We start from the raw sequence: 20,231 nt of genomic DNA, 5'->3' as shown, positions 1-20,231 counted from the left end.
AATTTTCTTACAATAAAAGATTTTAGTAAGTGATATTTAATTATTTATATTTTTTCTTTAACATAACAACCAATTATATTACTTCTTCCCAAAGGAGATCAAATAAGGTTATAAAAAATCTATTAAATTAATATAAGCGAGCATTTCATATCAATAGCAACAATAACTTAACTATAAGTAGCTTATAAATTTCTCCAATTTTTTTTTATAATTAGACTCATTTTTATAATAAAATCGTGAGATTCATACGAAATTTAAATGAAGCGTCGATCAAATTGCATCATATATATAAAATAAAATTATTTCAAGTACAATACCAAATAACTGAAGATGGATTTTATCCACTATCAACATAATTATATATATTATTAGTGTCCCACTTATTCAATGACAACGAGGGTCCTTCAGAGTTTTGATAAGCAAGCAAGGGTAATTATATAATTTATAAATTAATATTAATTCCCACTCATTCTACCTTTTAGGTAATGAATCAAGACTATAAACGTATAATTATTGATTAATTTATATTAATCCCAAGATGAGTGGATTTACCAACACCACCAATCAAGATCATAGCATGACCATATATCCTAAGAGTAGCACTGTTTTGAGTGGGGCAAAAAGGAACCAACTACCAATTGTCGCTTGTCTTCGTGGACTCCAACTAAGATTGATCCAGATTGTGTAAGATGTAAGATGTAGGGCAGCTATGAAAATTTTTATACGAATTTAATTCGATAGGACATAATTAAATTACTAATTATATAGTAATTATAATATATTTGTTACGTAATCAGTTTTTTTTTTTTTAATTACACATCAATACTAGAAAAAATATAATTTGTTCGTTATATTTAATAATTACTATAATTAAAAGAAAAGAATTATGGAGAAATATAAATTAATCACGACTTCGCAACGACTATTAGTTGTTATTTTTTGCATGTGATGTCAAATCATTAGTCACAACAAAAATCATGTCAAATATTTTGGCTGTTTTTGAAAATCATGGCAAATGTTGATTAACTGTGGCAAAAAATTAAAAGTTTCGTATCGATTTGCTGGTTAATAGTATTGATTTACCACTATTTCTAAGTTTTTGACCATTTATAGTATAGTGAAAAACAGACTTTTTTGCATTGAGTTACATAATAAGTATATTATATTTCTTATATAATTAATTTAAACTTTAATCAAATTCAATTTGTGTTAAAATTTCATGTGTGAATCCATTACATGAAAATTGTATCGGCGTTAGGTAACTCGGAAGGAATATAAAAGTAGCAACGAAGGGTGATGTTGTCACAATCTAAGTTATTCTGTCGACAGACGAGGAAGAAAAGGAATCAAAGATGGCGAGTTGGGAGATAGCCAAAGAAATGATCAAACCATCTTCTTCTCCAGTTCCACCACACCTGAGAAAGCTTGAGCTTTCGTTTCTAGACCAATTAGCCCCACCCACTTATATTCACATCATTCTCTACTACCAAGCTTTTCATCACCACCACGATTCTGGTGAAACGTCGCGAAAGCTTAAACGATCTTTATCGAACGCTTTAGCCATATATTATCCGCTTGCTGGCAGAATCCGCGAGGATTCTTGGGTCGATTGTAACGACGCCGGTGCAGAATATGTAGAAGCTTGGTTTAACAACGTTCAACTCTCGGATGTTGTAGAAAAATCAGGAACGGAGGAGCTGAAACAGTACGTGCCGGTGGAGCCCTCCGGCGGCCCAGACATTCCCCTGGCTGTCCAAGTTAGCTTCTTCGGCTGCGGTGGGACGGCAATCGGCGTCTGCTTGTCGCACAGGGTGGCGGACGCAATGTCCCTGGTGACGTTTATAAATGCATGGGCAGCCGCTTGTCGGGGGGACACGGAAACCATTGCGGTTACTGAGCCCACCTTTGGTTTGGCCTCCCGTTTCCCACCGGCAGATTTTTCCAAGTATTTTCCATCAAGAGCGCCGCAGCCGCCTCCTCCTCCTCCTCCTCGTCCTGAGAAGATTGTGACGAAAAGATTCGTATTCAACGAACAGAAACTCGCCGCACTGAGAAACGCTGCCTCCGGGCCAATAATGGAGAAACCGACCAGAGTGGAAGCTGTCTCCGCCTTCATCTGGCGTCATTTCATTAAAGCTGAGAGATCGAAAGATAAGATAAACGGAAAAGAAAGTGTTTTCACCGCCACCCACGCCGTGGATATCCGGCCCCGAGCCAGCCCTCCTCTTCCCCGTCAGTTTTTCGGGAACGCTTGCGCCCGAGCAATGGCAATGACAACAACTGCAGAAACAGAACCAGATTATTACCGGCTAACAACTAAGTTGAGAGACGGAATCAGAAAAGCCAACGCTGATTATGTTACAAGACTCGAAAATGGAGACAGTTTTCTGAAATACTACGCGGATAATGAGGAGAATGATCCAGCGTTCAAGCATGGAAGAAAAATCCTGGAAATGTGTGGTTTTACCAGTTGGTACAGGCTGCCGGCATATGAAGTGAATTACGGGTGGGGGAAGCCTGTTTGGGTTTCCATTATCGGCGTCCAACACAAGAATTTGATATTCTTTTTGGGCACTAAATCTGGGGACGGGATTGAAGCGTGGGTGAATATGCTTGAAGAAGATATGGCCATTATCGAGGACAGTTACCATCTTTTGAACAAATTGGACAACAATGTCAAATCACGGAACGGATGATGTTACACATATTCTCTAATAATGTTGTCAGACTCTAATTTATGTTATGGAAAAAATTAAAAAAAATTTAATAACTTTGTTTTTAATTTTTTTTTTTTTATTAAAATTAAAATTTTTTCATAAATTTAATCATGTAGTTGCAATTATGACTTTTTGACCCTTTTAGTCCTTATTAATGCTTTAAGTGTAATATAAATAAATATTTTTTTCAATAAGTCTAAATTCTTATACCATTTTAGGTGAACATTAGTTATGAAATGCAAAATAAATAGATATATATGGACTATAATTGCTGTTGAAAAGCTGTGTAGGGGTAAAATTATCCAAAATCGGGTCAAAGGACTAAAATTATATAATTTTAAAGTTATAGGACTAAAACTAAAATGAATAATTTTAAAAACCTAAAATTAATAACAGGCAAACTTAAAAAACTAAACAAATAATTTTTTTATCTTAATTATGATTTTTCTTAAAATATATATAATTTAAATTTTTATAAACTTTATTAAATATAATACCATGTTAGTTAAATATTTATTTGTATTTTCTCAATATTTTCTATAAGTACAATATTGTTTAACAAAATATATACCATATTACTATTTATTCTACATTTTCAATATATATGCTAAAATTTATAAATATTATTAAGTATTCATCAGAAATTTAAATATATGACCACATCAAAAAATATGTAATGTAATTTTATTATAAATTTAAAATCATATTCTACATAATGAGACTTTGCAGTTGTTTTTTATTCTCATTTTTAAATTTCATTTCTATTTACCAAACATATAAAGGGGTGATTTTCATTCAATTTCTTTTCTTAGTCCTTTGGAATACAAAACATATCAATGATATACTAATATAGGCAATTGTTCCACTTTTGTTAAAGTTAAGGAGTTTGAGTGGCTTATAAATCCAAAAATTTCCTCTCTTCAGCCATGTACCTTTTTAGGACAAAATCATGAGACTCATATGAAACCATAACAGATAATTCCTAGCACAAACGGGTATTGATTGAGTATCAAGCTATACTATATACTGAAATCATTCTTACCTGTCTTTATTCCATTCACAGGTTTATTATATTCTCACTCAAATTCCTACATATAACCAATCGCCTCCCAAAGGGTTTTGGTATTTCCGATCAGTAAATAAAACTAAAAAAATTAGTGGTTTGGTAAGAATTTGGCTTGTAATATTGAAAATAGGTGAAAAGATGTTGGAGGCACATCTAATCACTGGATCTCATGTGGACGAAGTGGTCATAATTTGTTCTTAACACCACTCAAACCCAAATATTTGTTTCAATGAATAAAAAAGTCTAATATGAAGTTGGCATTTACAATCTATTAATAAAAATAAAAAATATCGAGTCGCAAAATTAGATTATTATTAAAATTATTTATCAATTTAAAAAAATAGAAAATTACATTTATGGCACCTAATTGTATAAGGGCATAATTAAAAACCCAATTCAAGTGCCTAAAAACTAAAAAAAAAAAAAGAAATTGCCGGGTATGTTTACTAAGAAGGAATATGATAATTGAATGTTCATACTTATGAGACTATCGTTGTAATCAATCATCATCACACTAAATCTTGAGATGAAATCATCCGATTTTAAATCTGATCATTAAATATGATTACATTGACGTTGTATTACTTTAACATAAAGTTTCAAGCCAATTCAAACTACGGATATCAATAGGCGTAGTTTCCCCCCTAGAAGGGGAAGATGCCCAGTTAGCAGAGGGGCTCGAACGGTGTCAAAAAACTTACTACATAACTATAAGCAAGAAAATTGAAAAAATTATAACTCGATAATTTAGGCAAGTATGATACCTTAATTCTACTTGGAGCGTAAAAAGTCCATTTTTGTGTTAACTATATCCAACTATTTATACTTAAACTCTTCAAAAGAAAATAAAGTATGTTTCTCCAAGACCATAAGTCATGGGAATCACATTAGTCACATTATAAGGTACTTGTACGGGGATAAAAAAAAATAAAAAAAGAAAAAAGAAATAAAATGCATATATAACCCGTAAGCCATCAGGTATGTTGTAGTACGATTGCCAATAAGAAGATATATGTATATAAATTGTGTACTACTATATTTGATGCAGTACCAGGTACAAAACTCATCCTCACCATCTCTTGCACCTCACATCGGAAAATTGTATTTTTAGTTTCATATATTAGAATATTTTTTAATTTAATTTTATTTATTATGAATTTTTTATATTGTATTCATAAGTTGAAATTTTTGTCATTTTTATTCATCATGTGCATTTTTTGTTTAGTAATTAATGGAGTCGTTAATATTTTTGTACAGTTTTTGTAAATTATTGAACGAAAATTGCACGTAAAGATTAATACTAAGAGGATTTTCAACTTATGAGATAAACTATGAGAAAAATTATAATAAATTAAACTAAATTAAATAAAAAAAATTAACATATAAAATAAAAAATGTGATTTCCCCACCTCACACATAGACGCACCCAACTTCCTTTATATACCTATTCAAATTTGATGTTACCTATTATTTATTTATTTAATTTTGTAAGAAAATCGATATTATTGCTTCGATTCTTATAATTACAACGTTCTTATAATTTTATTAAAAATTAAAAATATTTATATAATAAAGGAAGATTATATTTATACTATTAATTTATGATGTATTTACATAACAATGTCCCTGTCTTTTAGAAAAAGTTTTATACCACTAAAGTTTACCATCCTCATTAGTTACACGCCTAAATTATAAAGAAATCGTCACTTACCAACATCTTTTTGATAATCTTTTAAATTAAATAAAATATATAAAAATATCCTTAACTATTAATAATACGATATATTCACTTTGATACCCTTTATTATAAAATATATTAATCAATTTAATTTCAAATTTTATTCACTTTTGAGGTTAATAAATTACTATAGGATTAGTCATGTATTGATAAAATCAGTACTAATAGTTTTGGCTAAATCAATACAACTCTATATACACTAAAATTTGAAATAATTACTTTTTACCTAAATAATTTATACTAATTTAATATTAATTTATAAACATCATAGTTTCATAAAATTTTAAGTCAGATATATTTTACTAGAGAGGCTATTAAAGTGAATATATCACATTATTAATAATCAAGGATATTTTTTTTTTATCTATTTTCATTTAATTTAAAAGCATATCTCAAAGATAGGGAAGAAGTAAAGGTTTATTTGTGAAAAGAACAAATTCAATTATAAATTATAATAAATGTGGTTAAGTAAGGTGAGAGAAAAATGTGGAGTAGTCGGTAGTTAATAAAAAAAATATATACTTGTAAGATTATAAAAAATACTGAAATTATTAATTTGATCAAATTTTTTTAAAGGGAAAAAATAAAATAAAGGGTGAATTTGGTTATTCAAAAATTGGTAGGATATAAGATTTGTTTTTATAATAACTAATTCTGATTACATGCGATTCCGACGAGCCTATAAAAAAAATTTTAGTGTGAGAAGATAAAGAAAATTGTGAAAATAAAAAATTATAATTATAAATTGTATTAAATGTGAAGAAGTAAGGTGAGTTGAGAATGAGGAGTGGTGGGTACACTACAAAAAAAATTGAGTTTCGCTATATTATAAACGGCTAAGGACTAAAAATTATGGTAAATCAATACATTAACCACGATTAAATAAAATTAAAGTAAAAAATAAATTTTTACTATCATTAATCAATATTCGCTATGATTTTTAGTCATAGCTAAAATATTTATCATGATTTTTGTCATGGTTAATATTTTGGCTACACTTACAGAAACAACAGCTAATGGCTGTTGCGAAGCCGTATTTGATTTGTATTTACCATTATTTTCCTCTTTTGGCTATAGTAATTAACCGTGGCGTGAAATCATTTTTTTTCTAGTGGTAGTTAAGGGATAAAAAAATATGATTGTGAAATTATTAGAAAAATATTGAAATTACTAATCTGACTAGTTTTTTTATTGGAAATAAATGAAATAAAGAGTAATTTGAATATTTAAATTTGGACAATAAAAAATTTTATTTTATAACAGTACATATATAAATATGGATACAAAAAATAAAAATCATTTATATAAATAAGCCATTGCTTAAAATTGTAAATGTAATTATCCCTATCATTAAACCTATTCCAAGTCGTTGTGTAATATACCCATTTGTATTAGGGTAAATTACAACGATCCCACTTGAGGTTTGACATAATTACAAATATTTTCTTACTGCTTGAAAAATTATAAATACCCGCCATAATGTTTGATGAAATTATACAATTTTTGAATAAAAATATGAAATTGTCAAATTTGCATTTATGTATTTTTTGTTCTTTAAAAAATTTAAAATTTATAAAAATATCCGACCGGTGGATCAAAAAAAATTTAAAAATTATAAAAAAAATTATTTACTTAGTCCATAAAAAAATTATAAAATTTTAAAAATTAAATAAAATTATAATTTTTAATCTACAAAAACATTTTGGTTAGTTCATAATAAAAAATTAATGGAAAGTTAATAGATTGAGTTAATTATTAGATAACCGTTAAAATTATGGGACATTGATAATTTTTCAAATAACAAAAAGTGTTTGTAATTATACCAAATTTAAGAAATGATATTGTAATTTACCCTTTGTATTATTTACTATCTCGTCTAGGCAGGCAGATGTACTGTCGTACCATTAGTACTGCCAGAAGTACAAGATTTCGTAACAAATACAATCATAGAATATCAGTTTAAATTCTTTTATCCTTATAAAGAGGAAGTCCGATAACCTCTCGCCACCTCAGAGACGGTGGAAGCCGTGGACAACCGGGTTCACGAAGATGGTTAAGGGTGCAGGAGGTTTTGATGCGGAGGCGCAACAGCGGAGCTACCACCATTGATGGTATCAAAATCGGGCACCAAAGGCCACTGTAACTAAACCCCGACAGATCTTGATACCACCAATGGTGGCGGCGCCGCCGTCCATTGCCTCCAGCTCACCGCACAACCACCAGGCCCAGCACCAAATCTCTTCTTCTCAAATATGTGTTTTTTTTCCTTTTTCTGTAGGTATTCTGTGCAGGAAATTAGATATATAGACAGAAGGCGGATTTCGGAGTTGAAGTGCTGTCAGAGAAAGACTTCCATGTCTGTGTGTGCTGTGTGTTGAGCAAGACTTCTATATTGGCGGCTAATAATGTTGCTACATTTCTGATTTAATTGAATTTGGTCTTTTCTATTTATTTTTATTTATTTCATTTTCTCATTCATGATAATTAATTTACTTTAGTTTTTTTGTTTGAATTCATGAAATGATATTAGATTTTAAAATTACTTTAAATTAATTTACTTTTTATCCTCCATCTTTCTTTTTTTCCTTTTAATCATTTTCAGTTGTCTTTCTTATAACTCAATAAAATAAATTCTTATTTTAGCTTTATATTTCTTTTTTTAATGAGTAAGATCATTTTAAATTTATGTACATATTTTAATATAATTTTTTATTAAAAAATGTATTATATAACATTAATAATATATTTAACTAATTCTTTCATTTTTATAATTTTATGTAGGACAGAATATATATATATATATATGTAAAAGTGGTCTACATATTTAATACAACGGAATAGTTGTTTGAAAGTAATCCTTATAATATATAATACAAACTGTGGTAATAGAAAGATGTTGTATACGTAGGAAAATATCTTTGTCAATAATAATAAACATAAATTCAAAATTACTATGTTTCACTTATTAAAAATGAAATTTTTATTTCATGTAAAAATTACTTTATAGCACAATATATTATAATAAAAGTTTATTTAATTTAAAAAAAAATATATATATATATATATGATCATACAAAGGATCTACGCCAGTTACAAAAATGTGAGAACAAACATGAAAAAATTTTAGTTCAAACCCAATTCGTTCAAACTTGATTAATCAAGTGTATGACAAGTTAATATACTTGTCGTGTGTTAGTATATAATTCAAAAAAAATAATTAATCAAATAATAAGTGTACCACACTTATTCTTCTGCCAAACCTAATTTAAACAAAAGAAATTTCCAACAAACATTGAGTAACTATGTGTTTGGAAAAAAACTGGACGATCATGCTGTAATATAGAAAATAAAAGTACAAACCAAAGGGAAATTGACAACATAAAATAAATATATATTTATATACACGAAAAATCTTGAAACAACAATAAAAGTCCCTGAAAGAATCAACAAATATGCATCCACAATTAAAAAAAAAGCCAAGAATTAAAAGGAAAAGCTTTATGCAAATGAGTAGCTAAATCATTATGCAAAAAACTCGTATAGTTCATCAAGCGGAGGCAACTCCTTCAACATTCTCTCAAAATCCTTGAACGACATTCCGCGGGACAAGACCGGCGACGCATCATAGGAAACTCCAGCACCTGCCTGAATCCTCGGCGCAGCGGACTCTTGTCCGGTGAGGCTCTGGACGACGGATTTGAAGCTCACCGCATCAGTCTCTATGTATTGCGTGTTGATTATAACGACCTTCACCGGGTCCGGACGGCGGCCACCAGCAGCCATTGTACTCGTTTTATCTTCTTTGTTTTCCTAAGTGGGAAAATATCTGCAGTTTGAGTTGGGTATTGGTGTGTGTGGTGTGTGTTTGGATGAAGTGATGGAGAGTTTATTTATATAGAGAGAGCGAGAGAGTTGGGAAGGAGATGAGGGTGTACGGTATGACTGACAGTTTAGAGCTGGGGGGGGTGGGGGCGTTGAAACAAAGGGATGATTGTTCTATATACATGACTATATGAGCAGTCTTGAAGGACCGTCGCTGTCCAAGTCAACGTACGGAACCTCTTTTCCATACCTCCCACGACTTTACGTTTCTTTGGATGTGGAGATAATTAAATTACAACTAATTTGGGATTATAGATCGTAATTCAATTATAGTTTTGTAGTGAAGGAGTTTTAATGTGACATGGTGTATATATATATATATATATATATATATATTATTAAAAAAATGCAAGCACTCATTAGATATTGTAAATGAGTAAATTACTCACTTAAAAAAAAACACGATTTACACCTATGTGTTTTCTAAATGCAGCATTTTACCCCCTCTATACATTTTTATATTTTTTAAAATGCATTGCTTCATTTTTAAAAAAGCATTGGGGCTAAATTGCTTTCTTTTTTTTTTTTTTTAATTATAGGAAGTAGTTTACTCATTTACAATATTATAGGAAGTAACTTGTATTAAATCCATATTTAGTTTTGGTTGAGACTGTAGGTACTAATACGGATTGAATCAGGATCTCAAAGTGGAAGACTTTCAGTATCAGAGAGCAAAGATTGTTAGGGTTGTTCGGGACTAATCCTCTTTGAATATTAAGTTAGTTCTTATAACAAAAGGTCATATCAAAGAACTAAATCTGAATAAATAAGACACCTTTTATAATGGAGATTTTCTTCTATATTTATAGAGAATCCTATATGTCAGCAAGTTTACGTCGGTGGTAACAATTTAGCCCTAGGATGCCGATGTGATCCATGGGCTAAAAGTGGGTTACTAGGTGAGACGGATTGGATTGCACTGTAAAATTATAGAAAAAATTGTAATTTACATTTCATAGCCTACTCCATTTATAATTTTAGTATCATTATTTTATAATTTACCATATTTAGTCCCACAAGTCCAAAAAAATTACAATTTACGTCCCATTACTCATTTCCGTTAAAAACTACAGAAGTTAATAAAAAATTACTTTTAATTTTTTGGATTAAATCAACTTAGTTTCAACAGTTCAAAACAAAACCTATAAATAAAAAATACTCTTTTCATTAATAAATTGATAAATTCTTCACCTGCTCATATTGATCATAATTAAACTCTGGTCATCCAAGTTCTTAGTCCTTTTTAATATCTAGAGGGAGAATATTGGATTAATGGTTACGTAATTTGGGATGATCATGAAACTATAAAGTGCCTACGTGTTTGTATGCCCATCGCACGTACGTATGTATGGGTCAATCAATTTGTGGGCACATTCCATGAATGTTTTGCTGACCAAGTTGGCAACTTGATTTTTGACTTATAAGCATCTTTCAATTTGGTGGGCTACACTCAATTAGTTTCTAGTGTGAACATGTAGAGTTTTGCCATTAAAGACATGTACAAGTGGTGAGCTATAGCATGGAAGGTAATGGCTTCAGTACGTATATTATAAAAAAATTGAGTTTTTGTTATTTTATAAATGATCATGGCTTAAAAATTAGGGGTGTTCATGTCGTAGTTTTTATTTTCTAAAACTTATTTTTAAATTATTGACATCGACGGTTTTATAGTATAATTTTTTAAATTGGTAAAACCCAAAATAAAATATGCGAATTTGTGCGATTTTGGGCGGTTTGGCGATTTTTTTATACTTATAACAATAATAAGAACATTGAGACTAACAAAAATCAAGAAATGAAACAAGTATTTGTGTGTAGCAAACAAGAAAAACCAACATCATGCACTACAGACCACCAACACTCTCCACAACTTTAAGTAGATAAAATATAATATCATATATATTAATCCAACAAGGAAACACTTAATCTAACAAACGCTAATGATCGATTTTATGGAGAACAGAGGTAAAAGGCAAGTTGACACAATAAAGAAAGTGGTAAGAGAGAAAGAGAGAGGAAGAAAGGGGGAGGGGAAAAAAATAAATGAAAAATTGAGACAATCATCAATTGGAATTAAAACTTGAATAAATTTAAAGAATTAAACATATATATATATATATTTTTTTGTATAAAGTCCAAATATAAATTTTGCAAAAATAGGCTTTGTAAAGTGGATTTTTAATAACATATGAATTTTGCGACTATATGATTCGAATATGAAATTCTTGTAAAAAATTAATTATCTTATCGCATTAGTTATATATATAATTTAAAAAAATAATTATATATTTAGTGGTGTTGTTTGATTTTTGACAGTTTTTTAAGTTCTAATTAAAATCAAACCAATAATGTGGTGCGATTTTACTCTAAATTTAGAATTGCAGTTTGAAAAATGAATCATAGAAAATGGTTAGATTCAGTTTGGTTTGGGTGATTTTGGGCGGTTTTAATTTTTTTTTATCACCCCTATTAAAACCTGTGTGGAAAATAGATACTATTAACCACGATAAATAAAATTAAAGCAAAAACTTAAACTTTTGCAACGATTAATCAATATTCGCCATAGTTTTTATCCATAACAAAACATTTGCCATGGTTTTAGCCATGGTTAATGTTTTGTCCATACTTGCAGAAACAACAATTAATAGTTGTTGCGAAGTCATGGTTAATTTGTATTTGCCATTATTTTCTTCTTTGTCTATAGTAATTAACCATAGTGAAAATTATATTCTAGTGGCATTCGGATTTACTATTAATTTGTTGTTATTGACTTTTTAATAAAATTTAACTATAAATAAAAATTTAAAGGATAATAATTAAATGATAAATAATTATTAATTTATTTTTAAAAAAATAATGTTAAGTTTTTAAATAGTTTGCGCAAGGTGAGGTAATTTTAATTTAAATTTATAATCTAGTAACCAATCTCATTAATATATGAAAGAATTTTAGTTTAATATTTAGGTTATTAAAGGTATCGATTTGTTTAGATAAACAAAAGTTTTAAAGATTAAGAAGTATTTTAATTTGTGAAATCCTTTCACTAACAAAAAATGACTATGGGCTACAATTTAATAGATTATGAACTAAAAAACCATGATAAATAATTTTTATTAACTATGATTAAATAAAATCGATGGAAAAATATAGATTTTCCATCAAGAATAAGTTATTTGTCATGGCTTAGAGCAGTGGTAAAAATATTTATCATGACTTTTAGCCATGATAAATATTTTAATCGCTCTCACGGATACCACGGCCAACAACCGTTGCATGGCCATGGTCAATAACTATTTGCTACGTCAATTTATTTTTAACTATGAAAACTTTTCATGATTAAATGTTGTATTTTTGTAGTGTTTATATTAAAAATTAGTATAATAGACAAAAAAGTAATTAAATTAACGGATTATTACTGATCATATATTTTATTATAAGATAATATAACGAAATATTTAAATCATACATTATAACTAATCTCTTCTAATATGAAAGTTTTAAATTCAAAATTTTTAAAGATGAAAAAGTTTAATATATTATATTTAGACTTAAATTAAAATTAGTTTGCTAAATAAAAAGTATATTTTTCAAAAAATTAAACATCTGCTAAGGGCATTATGGTCCAAAAAAATGTCTTAATATTCAAGACCTGGTCAAGAGGGGCAAAAATCGATTTTGGTTGCAATTTTTTGACTTCTATCAGCATATCTCGGGCCAAAATTATCTAACTGGGACAATATAACAACTGTTATTTGATGGGTATATATGTAATTATGTATAGATAAAGATAATTTTTATAATTTTACTATACTTTATACGAGTAACCACAGTTAGACAACGGTTGTCGATTGTTCGTTCAATAAGCCAAAATATCTATTATGATAAAATTTATGGCAAAATGGCTTGACTACGATAAAAAAAAATATTTTGATCATAACTAAAAATATAATAAATATTATTAAGTTTTTACATTGAGAAATTTATATTTTTATATTACTTTATTTGATTATAATTAATAATATTAATTTACCGTAATTCTAAAACTAAATTCAGTGTAATATAGAAAATAATCTATTTTCGCATCAAAGATGGAGATTTGTATCTATATATATGATCAGGCAGGATGAAAATAGGTCCGGGTCTAAACTGGACCCCACCCACCCCACATGTTACGGGTTTGATGATTTGGGTTTTGAGGCCATAACTGGATCCGGATCCGGGTGGTCCCAACTTTTAGCAATTAATTTAGTGATTTAAATTCTTTAAAGTGCTAATGTGTACACAAGTAACATAATTTGAAAGTTTTAAAATATATTTTTTATCCCGTATTTATAAAATTAAGATAGTATTATTATTAAAAATATTTATCTCGTATTTATAAAATTAAGATAGTTATTAAGAATATGCATTTTTAATATTTTAGAAATCCTAACAGGATCTGGTCCAACCCAGCCGGTCGGGGCAAACCAGCTCAAACCCGACCCATTACCATCCCTTAGTATTGGTCCACAGGTGAAGCCAACACTGGCCAAGTGCTAAAGGAGAGCAAACGCACAAGAAAGAGCATATAACACAACTTAGTACTGAAGGTAGAACGTTAGATAATTAATCACAGCAAAAGCATCCAAGTTCTCGACCGCATATAAATTCAAAGGAGTTGATTAGATGTGCAAGAAACGAAGTCACTGTGCCCAAGAAAACGGAAAACTGAAGGAGAGGTAGGTTTCATCACCACTACTTCAATCTCGAAGCATTCGTCTCCCAAGAGAACTAACGAAACACCAAATGTTCACCTTTCAGGCGTAACTTTCAAGTTCTCCAGTTACTGCATTCCAGGGGCGGGAGCCCGTGGCCTGACTGGCGTCTTTGAAGGACTCACCCTACAGTGTCATCGAACTAGTTAGGGGAAATGTAACGACGTAGCAATAAGATTAGAGATATCTCAGATGAGTCGTACCTGATGCGTTGGGATCCCAGAACTTCACCGCAACAGTCAAGAGCCAGGATTGCACTCTCAGCCTGCAAATTTTTTCTATTATCAGCTTTATTTATTAATGATCCCTCTCCAAATGACATTAGGTACCTTTATCAAAGTACCAAACCCAATGAAAAAAGGGAACAAAAAGGAGCAAAAAGTGAAGAATAATTGACTCAACAGAAAAGGCAAATGATTCCGTTTATAATGACAATTGAGTACAATGCGGAAGAAGTTAAATCTTGCAACTTGCACATATCAACACCCAACCTCAAAATTCAGATCACAAGGTTACATGAGGAAGCCAAGAAGCATTTAACTTCAAGGCTTTTCTTCCCATAGTATCAATAGGCGAAACTTTTTTAGTCGAGATCTCAACGTATCGAATGATGTTTCGATGATCAACTCAATGATAGAATATAGGCTTGTAAAGTAGCATTACACTTAACATTCAGAGAACAATAATTGTCGGTGTCCTGTTCCTTGATGTTAAAGGTGACTTAAGTTTTAAGCCTTTTGCAAGAAAAAGCCTGGAATTTGAATAGTTTCTGGGTACCCAAATTCGGGTTTGGATAAGAATTCTTACGGGAGGTCAGTCGATATTTTGATAAAGAAACACAAGATGGTGGTTATGCTAATGAGAAAAACTCATGCATGTTTACATATTTCTAGGATGGCGGAAAAAATGAGTTAAATACAGAACCGTCGTAGAAATACTAATAGGTAAAGAAAAACTGAGATTGAAAAGAAGCAACACAAACCCCTGAACTTTAAGAAAAAGGCTAACATGAGGTCCTGATGTTGGGTGAGCATCCTATGTTAAAGTTCAGGGGGTTAAGTTGCAGGGAAGTTTTTGCCTACTTGTATTTCTTCAAGGGGTTAAAATGCAATTAACCCCATAAAAAATTGTCGGGGTTATTGAAGTTATCATTATTATATTTTGTCAACTATGGTGCAAGATTATTAAACTTATGAGGTCATAAAAGTATGCTCAGAGCCTCATAGGAACTGTAGACTAAGTCATTTGTCAAGCGTTACCGCAAGCACGAGAGAGGACACAAACTCATGCTATAGCTGTTACAATCAACAAAAAGTAACATACCATGAAGAATTCCACAAAAGCAATTCTTGTGGAGTGCATGTTATCCCCCAGGAGCCTCAGACGGGACACCTAAATTAAGAGGTTTATCTGGTCATTCAATTTCAAGAAAAAACAATTTGCAAAATCGAACATGGTTATTGGACTTCTAGGCATACCTCGCCGCATCTTGTTTCAAAGAAATTCTTGACATCAGCTTGAGAAACCTACTCAAGAGAATAAATATCACAGGAATATATTTACAATTATTTAACTTGACGTAATCCTTCAGAAAAGAGCATATATTCATCAGGGAAGAATACAAATAAAATTTTAACAATGTCAAGAAACAAAGAGTAAGGTATGTATACCTTCTTATCAATGTTTGTACAGTAGACTGTCCTGGCGCACATCTCGCGTTCATCCTCCGACTGCATATCAAAATCATTTATAGAATTAAAGGTAACCAGATTAGGTGATATACTATAAGTAAAAAACACGCAGGATACATGTGAGAATCACTTGGAGGGGAGAAAGGATTTTAAGACATTTGTTCGACAGTATTAACAATGGTGATGTTTTGTTCTTACCTGGGGAAGGAATGTGGGGTTCACAGGAAGAATTGCAGTTTTTGAAGGCAAGACCTTGATAGGAGAGAAACCTAATAGTGTCCCGGAAAGGCTAAGAGCAGCTCTAGCAGAATCTGTTTGATTTAGTTAAACAATTTTATAAAAATTTTTGGAGATCACACAGGAAAGTTAAGTATCTCCAAGGAAGAGAAAGATAGGGAAAAAGATGACTCACAGTCATTGGAGAATTCTACAAAAGCGAAGCGAAGACGGGAATGTGGATCACCACATACTCGACAATCAACAACCTACAAAGTAATACAAAGGAGAAATGCAGGTGGAATGTGACATTTACTATGCTGAGGTAATATGCACTCCCAAATTTGAGTTCTATTCACACAAATTAAGATGACAAAAGATCCTCCTGGCAAAGAGGAGAGGTGCCTATCATGATAGTTGAAGGAACATGAATGAAAGGACCAAACATGAGAGGCATTCTCTCATAAAAGAGTACATCCAAAAGCAGGTTAATGATATAGCACTCCGATGATACTTCAAAATTCAGAAGCATTGCCTACCATGTCACCTAGCACTTTTAACATTTTTATATACACTTATGCACATGTGTATGGGGGGGTTTTGTTGTGGAACCAAAAACCAGCTTTGTTGGTTAAATTTATTTTTGTATAAAGATTAAATGTATAAATAAAAGTACCATAATTTATTATTATCCAAAATAAAATGTATGAAATTGATTAATAATTATAATATATGGTCAATTTTGAGTATAAATTTGATAAAGTATTGAATATGAAATTAAATATATAAAATTTTAAAAATAAAAATATATAAAAAAAATAAAAAAAGCTCGAGAGCAGAATAGAGAGGATTGAGCTCGAGCTGCCTTGACTCGAGCTTGAATTTCTCAAAATCGAGCCGGCTCGCGAGCTTCGCGAGTCGGCTCAACTCGTCTGCCACCCCTAGCTCAGAATTATGCTGTGGACCTTAGTGAATCTACTTAGTTACACGGTCATGGCTTTTCTTGAGCATGCTTTCAATTATATGCCAAATTTGGTTTGCAATTGGGTAAATAAAAGCAAACAACTTAGCAAAATGGTATTCTTGGTTAGTCCCAATACATATCAAACGTATCCTAAAACATCAAGAGTGGTGCAAGATTACAACATACTAGAGTTGGAAATGCAGTTACAGGACATGCAGTGGTAATAGATAGATATCTGCATTCTTAGATGGTGAACTTATAGTCAAACAATTAAAAATCCATACAATCATCTTCTTCACTTTCTGCATGCCATGTGAAAAAGGTAAGCACAGAATTTTAACCAAGAATTGGTATATTGGAACATGATTTTCAATGGACTAAAGCAGGAAAGATAAAGATCCAATAAATAAGCAGTTGCAGCGGTCACCTCCAAAAATCTAAAGCTTTTCACCAGATTTTAATAAAGTTCTCAAAATTGTGGTTATTTCAGGTGACTTTTGCAGCAAGACAACCTGGCAAGGCTCTTGAACCGAGATTCTAGCATTATCAATCTTTAGCAGAGACGAACATACTCATCAAAAATTCACATGAAACCATCTCTAAGCATGCAGCAGAGGAAATTCACATGAAATGTCTCTGAGCAGAATAACTTACTTGTCCATAGCTGCTAAATAAGGCAGCAAGCCGCTCCTCAGTAATCTTATTTTAAGAGGTTAAAAAACCACATCAATTAGAACTCCGGAAAAAATACTTACATACTAGGACACAATAAATTCAATTTTTACTTACATTGTGATCAATGTCAGAAACATATACAGTTCGTCTAATACTGTCATCTCTTTGAGCTCTAAAAGCTCTCCCACTCATTCTCCTCCTGGTCGTGTTGTTGCTATTTTTTCTCTGACAAAACAAAAATATAAAGGGCACATTAGAAAAAGTACATGCAAGAGATTACAACCCATATAATTGGCAATACCAAAGTCAGTTACCGAAATAATATTAACTGCATTAGAACAGGCCTCAGAAAGAGGGATAAGCAGAACTCTTACTCAAAAACATAGGTTACTATATAGGTGGAGGAAAATTCACAAGGGGAATTAGATTTACCCATTGAGAAATCAAATTATAAGCTAATTTACATGATGGATTTGTAATCAACAATAAAATTCATTCATTTAACTGCTAGTTATATACATTTACAAATGTGCATCCATGCGTTTTCAAGTAGTGACCGTTGATCCAACTACAGACTTGTTCTGATATGTCTACATAAAGACAAAGTGAATATTGGAAACTGGAACAACAAACTGAAGTAATGATCTCTCTCACAAAGAGAATGTTGATACATCTCCAAACCTCAATCCTAAGAATAAATGTCAAAAATCGATATGATTTTAGAGACAAAATTATTCATTAGTTTCATATCAACCCAATCTGCATTAAGCAATACTTGCATAAAAAAGAATCATGGATAATCTGTCAACCCAACAAATAATAAAGGCAAAGTGATAGCAAAAACCTTTGCATGTTCATATACTAAAAGAATAGGTTCATCAAAGAAATTAGACAAGACGCTCATTCATCAAATCATGACAATTATAGTTCACAAAATCCTTCTGGCAAGTACAAATCAAAGTCATTTCTTACAACAGGAATCATTAAAGAAAAAACAACTTCCAGATCAATTTTTTGTTCTCATATCCGTATGAAAAATGTTGGTTTAGGTATGCGATCGCTTACAAACTGTCGGGAACAACTAAAAGGATAATAATCAGAGTTCCAACCAAGATGTAGAACTTCAAGAGAAAGACGAAAATACCCAAATTTACCAATTTAGTAATAAAGGATATCATCCAACATAAGGCTGAAGGGCTATCATACAATTTCATAAACCAAACATAAAAATTTCTGCTTATAAGTGTGAAATCTGCAACTAACCAATGCCAAGAACCTGAACAATTCAACTCAAAAATTAGGAACTAATACAGCATCAAACACCACAGATTATTGACGGCAATTGATCAACTCAATAAATGTTAGAAATTAATCAATAGGAGAACTGTATATATACCCTTCGATTATTCGGGAAACCATCATTTCCCAAATTCTCACTAGAAAGCACAAAATTGTAGGCACCCATTTGACCGTAATAATAGGAGCAAGGAATGAACTCCTTCGCCAGGGGATTCAACTTCAGTTTTTTCAACATATCAACAAAATCCTTCATTTGCAATTCTGATTTCGAATCCGCATTGGAGTTCAAATCAGAGCCCTTAACACCATTAACTACATCCACTTCCCCAGTCTTCTCAGAATTGGAATTTTCATTCTTATCAGTGTTCTTTTCACTGGCAGGGGTAGTCTTTTTCGGTGATGAAGGCTCAAGAACAGCAGCAGGGAAATCCATTTCCAACACTGCTGTCTCACCGGACACCTCTGCTCCAGCAGCCATGGATTCAACAAAACCCCACAAACACAAACAAAAACCAAAATCGATTAAAAGAACAAACGGGACTCAAAAAGACTATCCACACAAGAATTCCAGACTGTAGTATATAAAAAAGGCCCAGTCTTTCTTCTATGTTTCTCCCTCAAGGACAAAAACTCAATCTTTATATCCCAACAGAAATACAGAGATCAGTCAAGAAAGGGTTATTATTTCTCCTTTCCAGATTGCCGTAATCTCTGTATACAATCTAGGTCGATTCTCTCAATATATGACTATATGCATATAATCAACAGAGGGCTATTATGACCAAAACCCCATTAGGTGAAAAAGGTCAGAAATGGTGGGAAATCGGTGATGGTAGAGAGAAAGAGAGAGAGAGATGATAAAGATGCAATATCTTTCAAGGGTTTTCTGTAACAAATTCTTGATCACAAGTGGCAGTGGTTTTTGGGGGGTGGTTTATGGGAGGAACCAACAGGTGGCGTTGGCTTTTGGCTCCTTATACACTCAGTGAGCGCATACATATAGCATTAAGAGGAATGGGGTGGGGTGGGGGGGGGTGGGGTGGGGGGGGTGGGAGTTGAAAGTGAATTAAAGTTAAGAGGCGTTAAAATGGGGGAGAGAGAGAGAGTTGAGCTTCGACTTGTGCTCTATTTGTTTGATACTTTCTATGTGAGAGGCAGAGGATATGGCGTTCATGAATCATAACTGCCATTTCTTGTTGGGATTGTAATTTCCATTTTCCTTATCTTTT

The 20,231-nt window shown here is 31.4% G+C and overlaps 1 protein-coding gene and 2 pseudogenes across 1 annotated transcript; 1 reads left to right on the top strand and 2 right to left on the bottom strand.

Moving 5' to 3' along the window:
- Positions 1–1,241: 1,241 nt before the first annotated feature.
- On the top strand, positions 1,242–2,770 carry LOC105177070 (stemmadenine O-acetyltransferase pseudogene; annotated as a pseudogene).
- A 6,121-nt stretch (positions 2,771–8,891) lies between these two features.
- Positions 8,892–9,673, bottom strand: LOC105176880 (VQ motif-containing protein 1 pseudogene; annotated as a pseudogene).
- A 4,291-nt stretch (positions 9,674–13,964) lies between these two features.
- On the bottom strand, positions 13,965–20,019 carry LOC105176881 (polyadenylate-binding protein-interacting protein 8). Its single transcript, XM_011099821.3, has 10 exons — positions 19,100–20,019; positions 17,818–17,928; positions 17,683–17,727; positions 16,261–16,333; positions 16,047–16,159; positions 15,828–15,887; positions 15,636–15,683; positions 15,481–15,549; positions 14,361–14,422; positions 13,965–14,283 (listed from the first exon to the last, which is right to left on the bottom strand). The coding sequence occupies exons 1-10, from the start codon at positions 19,478–19,480 to the stop codon at positions 14,226–14,228; spliced, it is 1,020 nt and encodes a 339-aa protein (XP_011098123.1). The 5' UTR covers positions 19,481–20,019; the 3' UTR covers positions 13,965–14,225.
- Positions 20,020–20,231: the final 212 nt, after the last annotated feature.

Source organism: Sesamum indicum, linkage group LG13, assembly GCF_026168435.1.
Source record: "Sesamum indicum cultivar Baizhima isolate 11 linkage group LG13, ASM2616843v1, whole genome shotgun sequence".
NCBI classification, from domain to species: Eukaryota; Viridiplantae; Streptophyta; class Magnoliopsida; order Lamiales; family Pedaliaceae; genus Sesamum; species Sesamum indicum.
The sequence above is the reverse complement of the archived record's forward strand: the minus strand, read 5'-3'. Positions and strand labels throughout refer to the sequence as shown.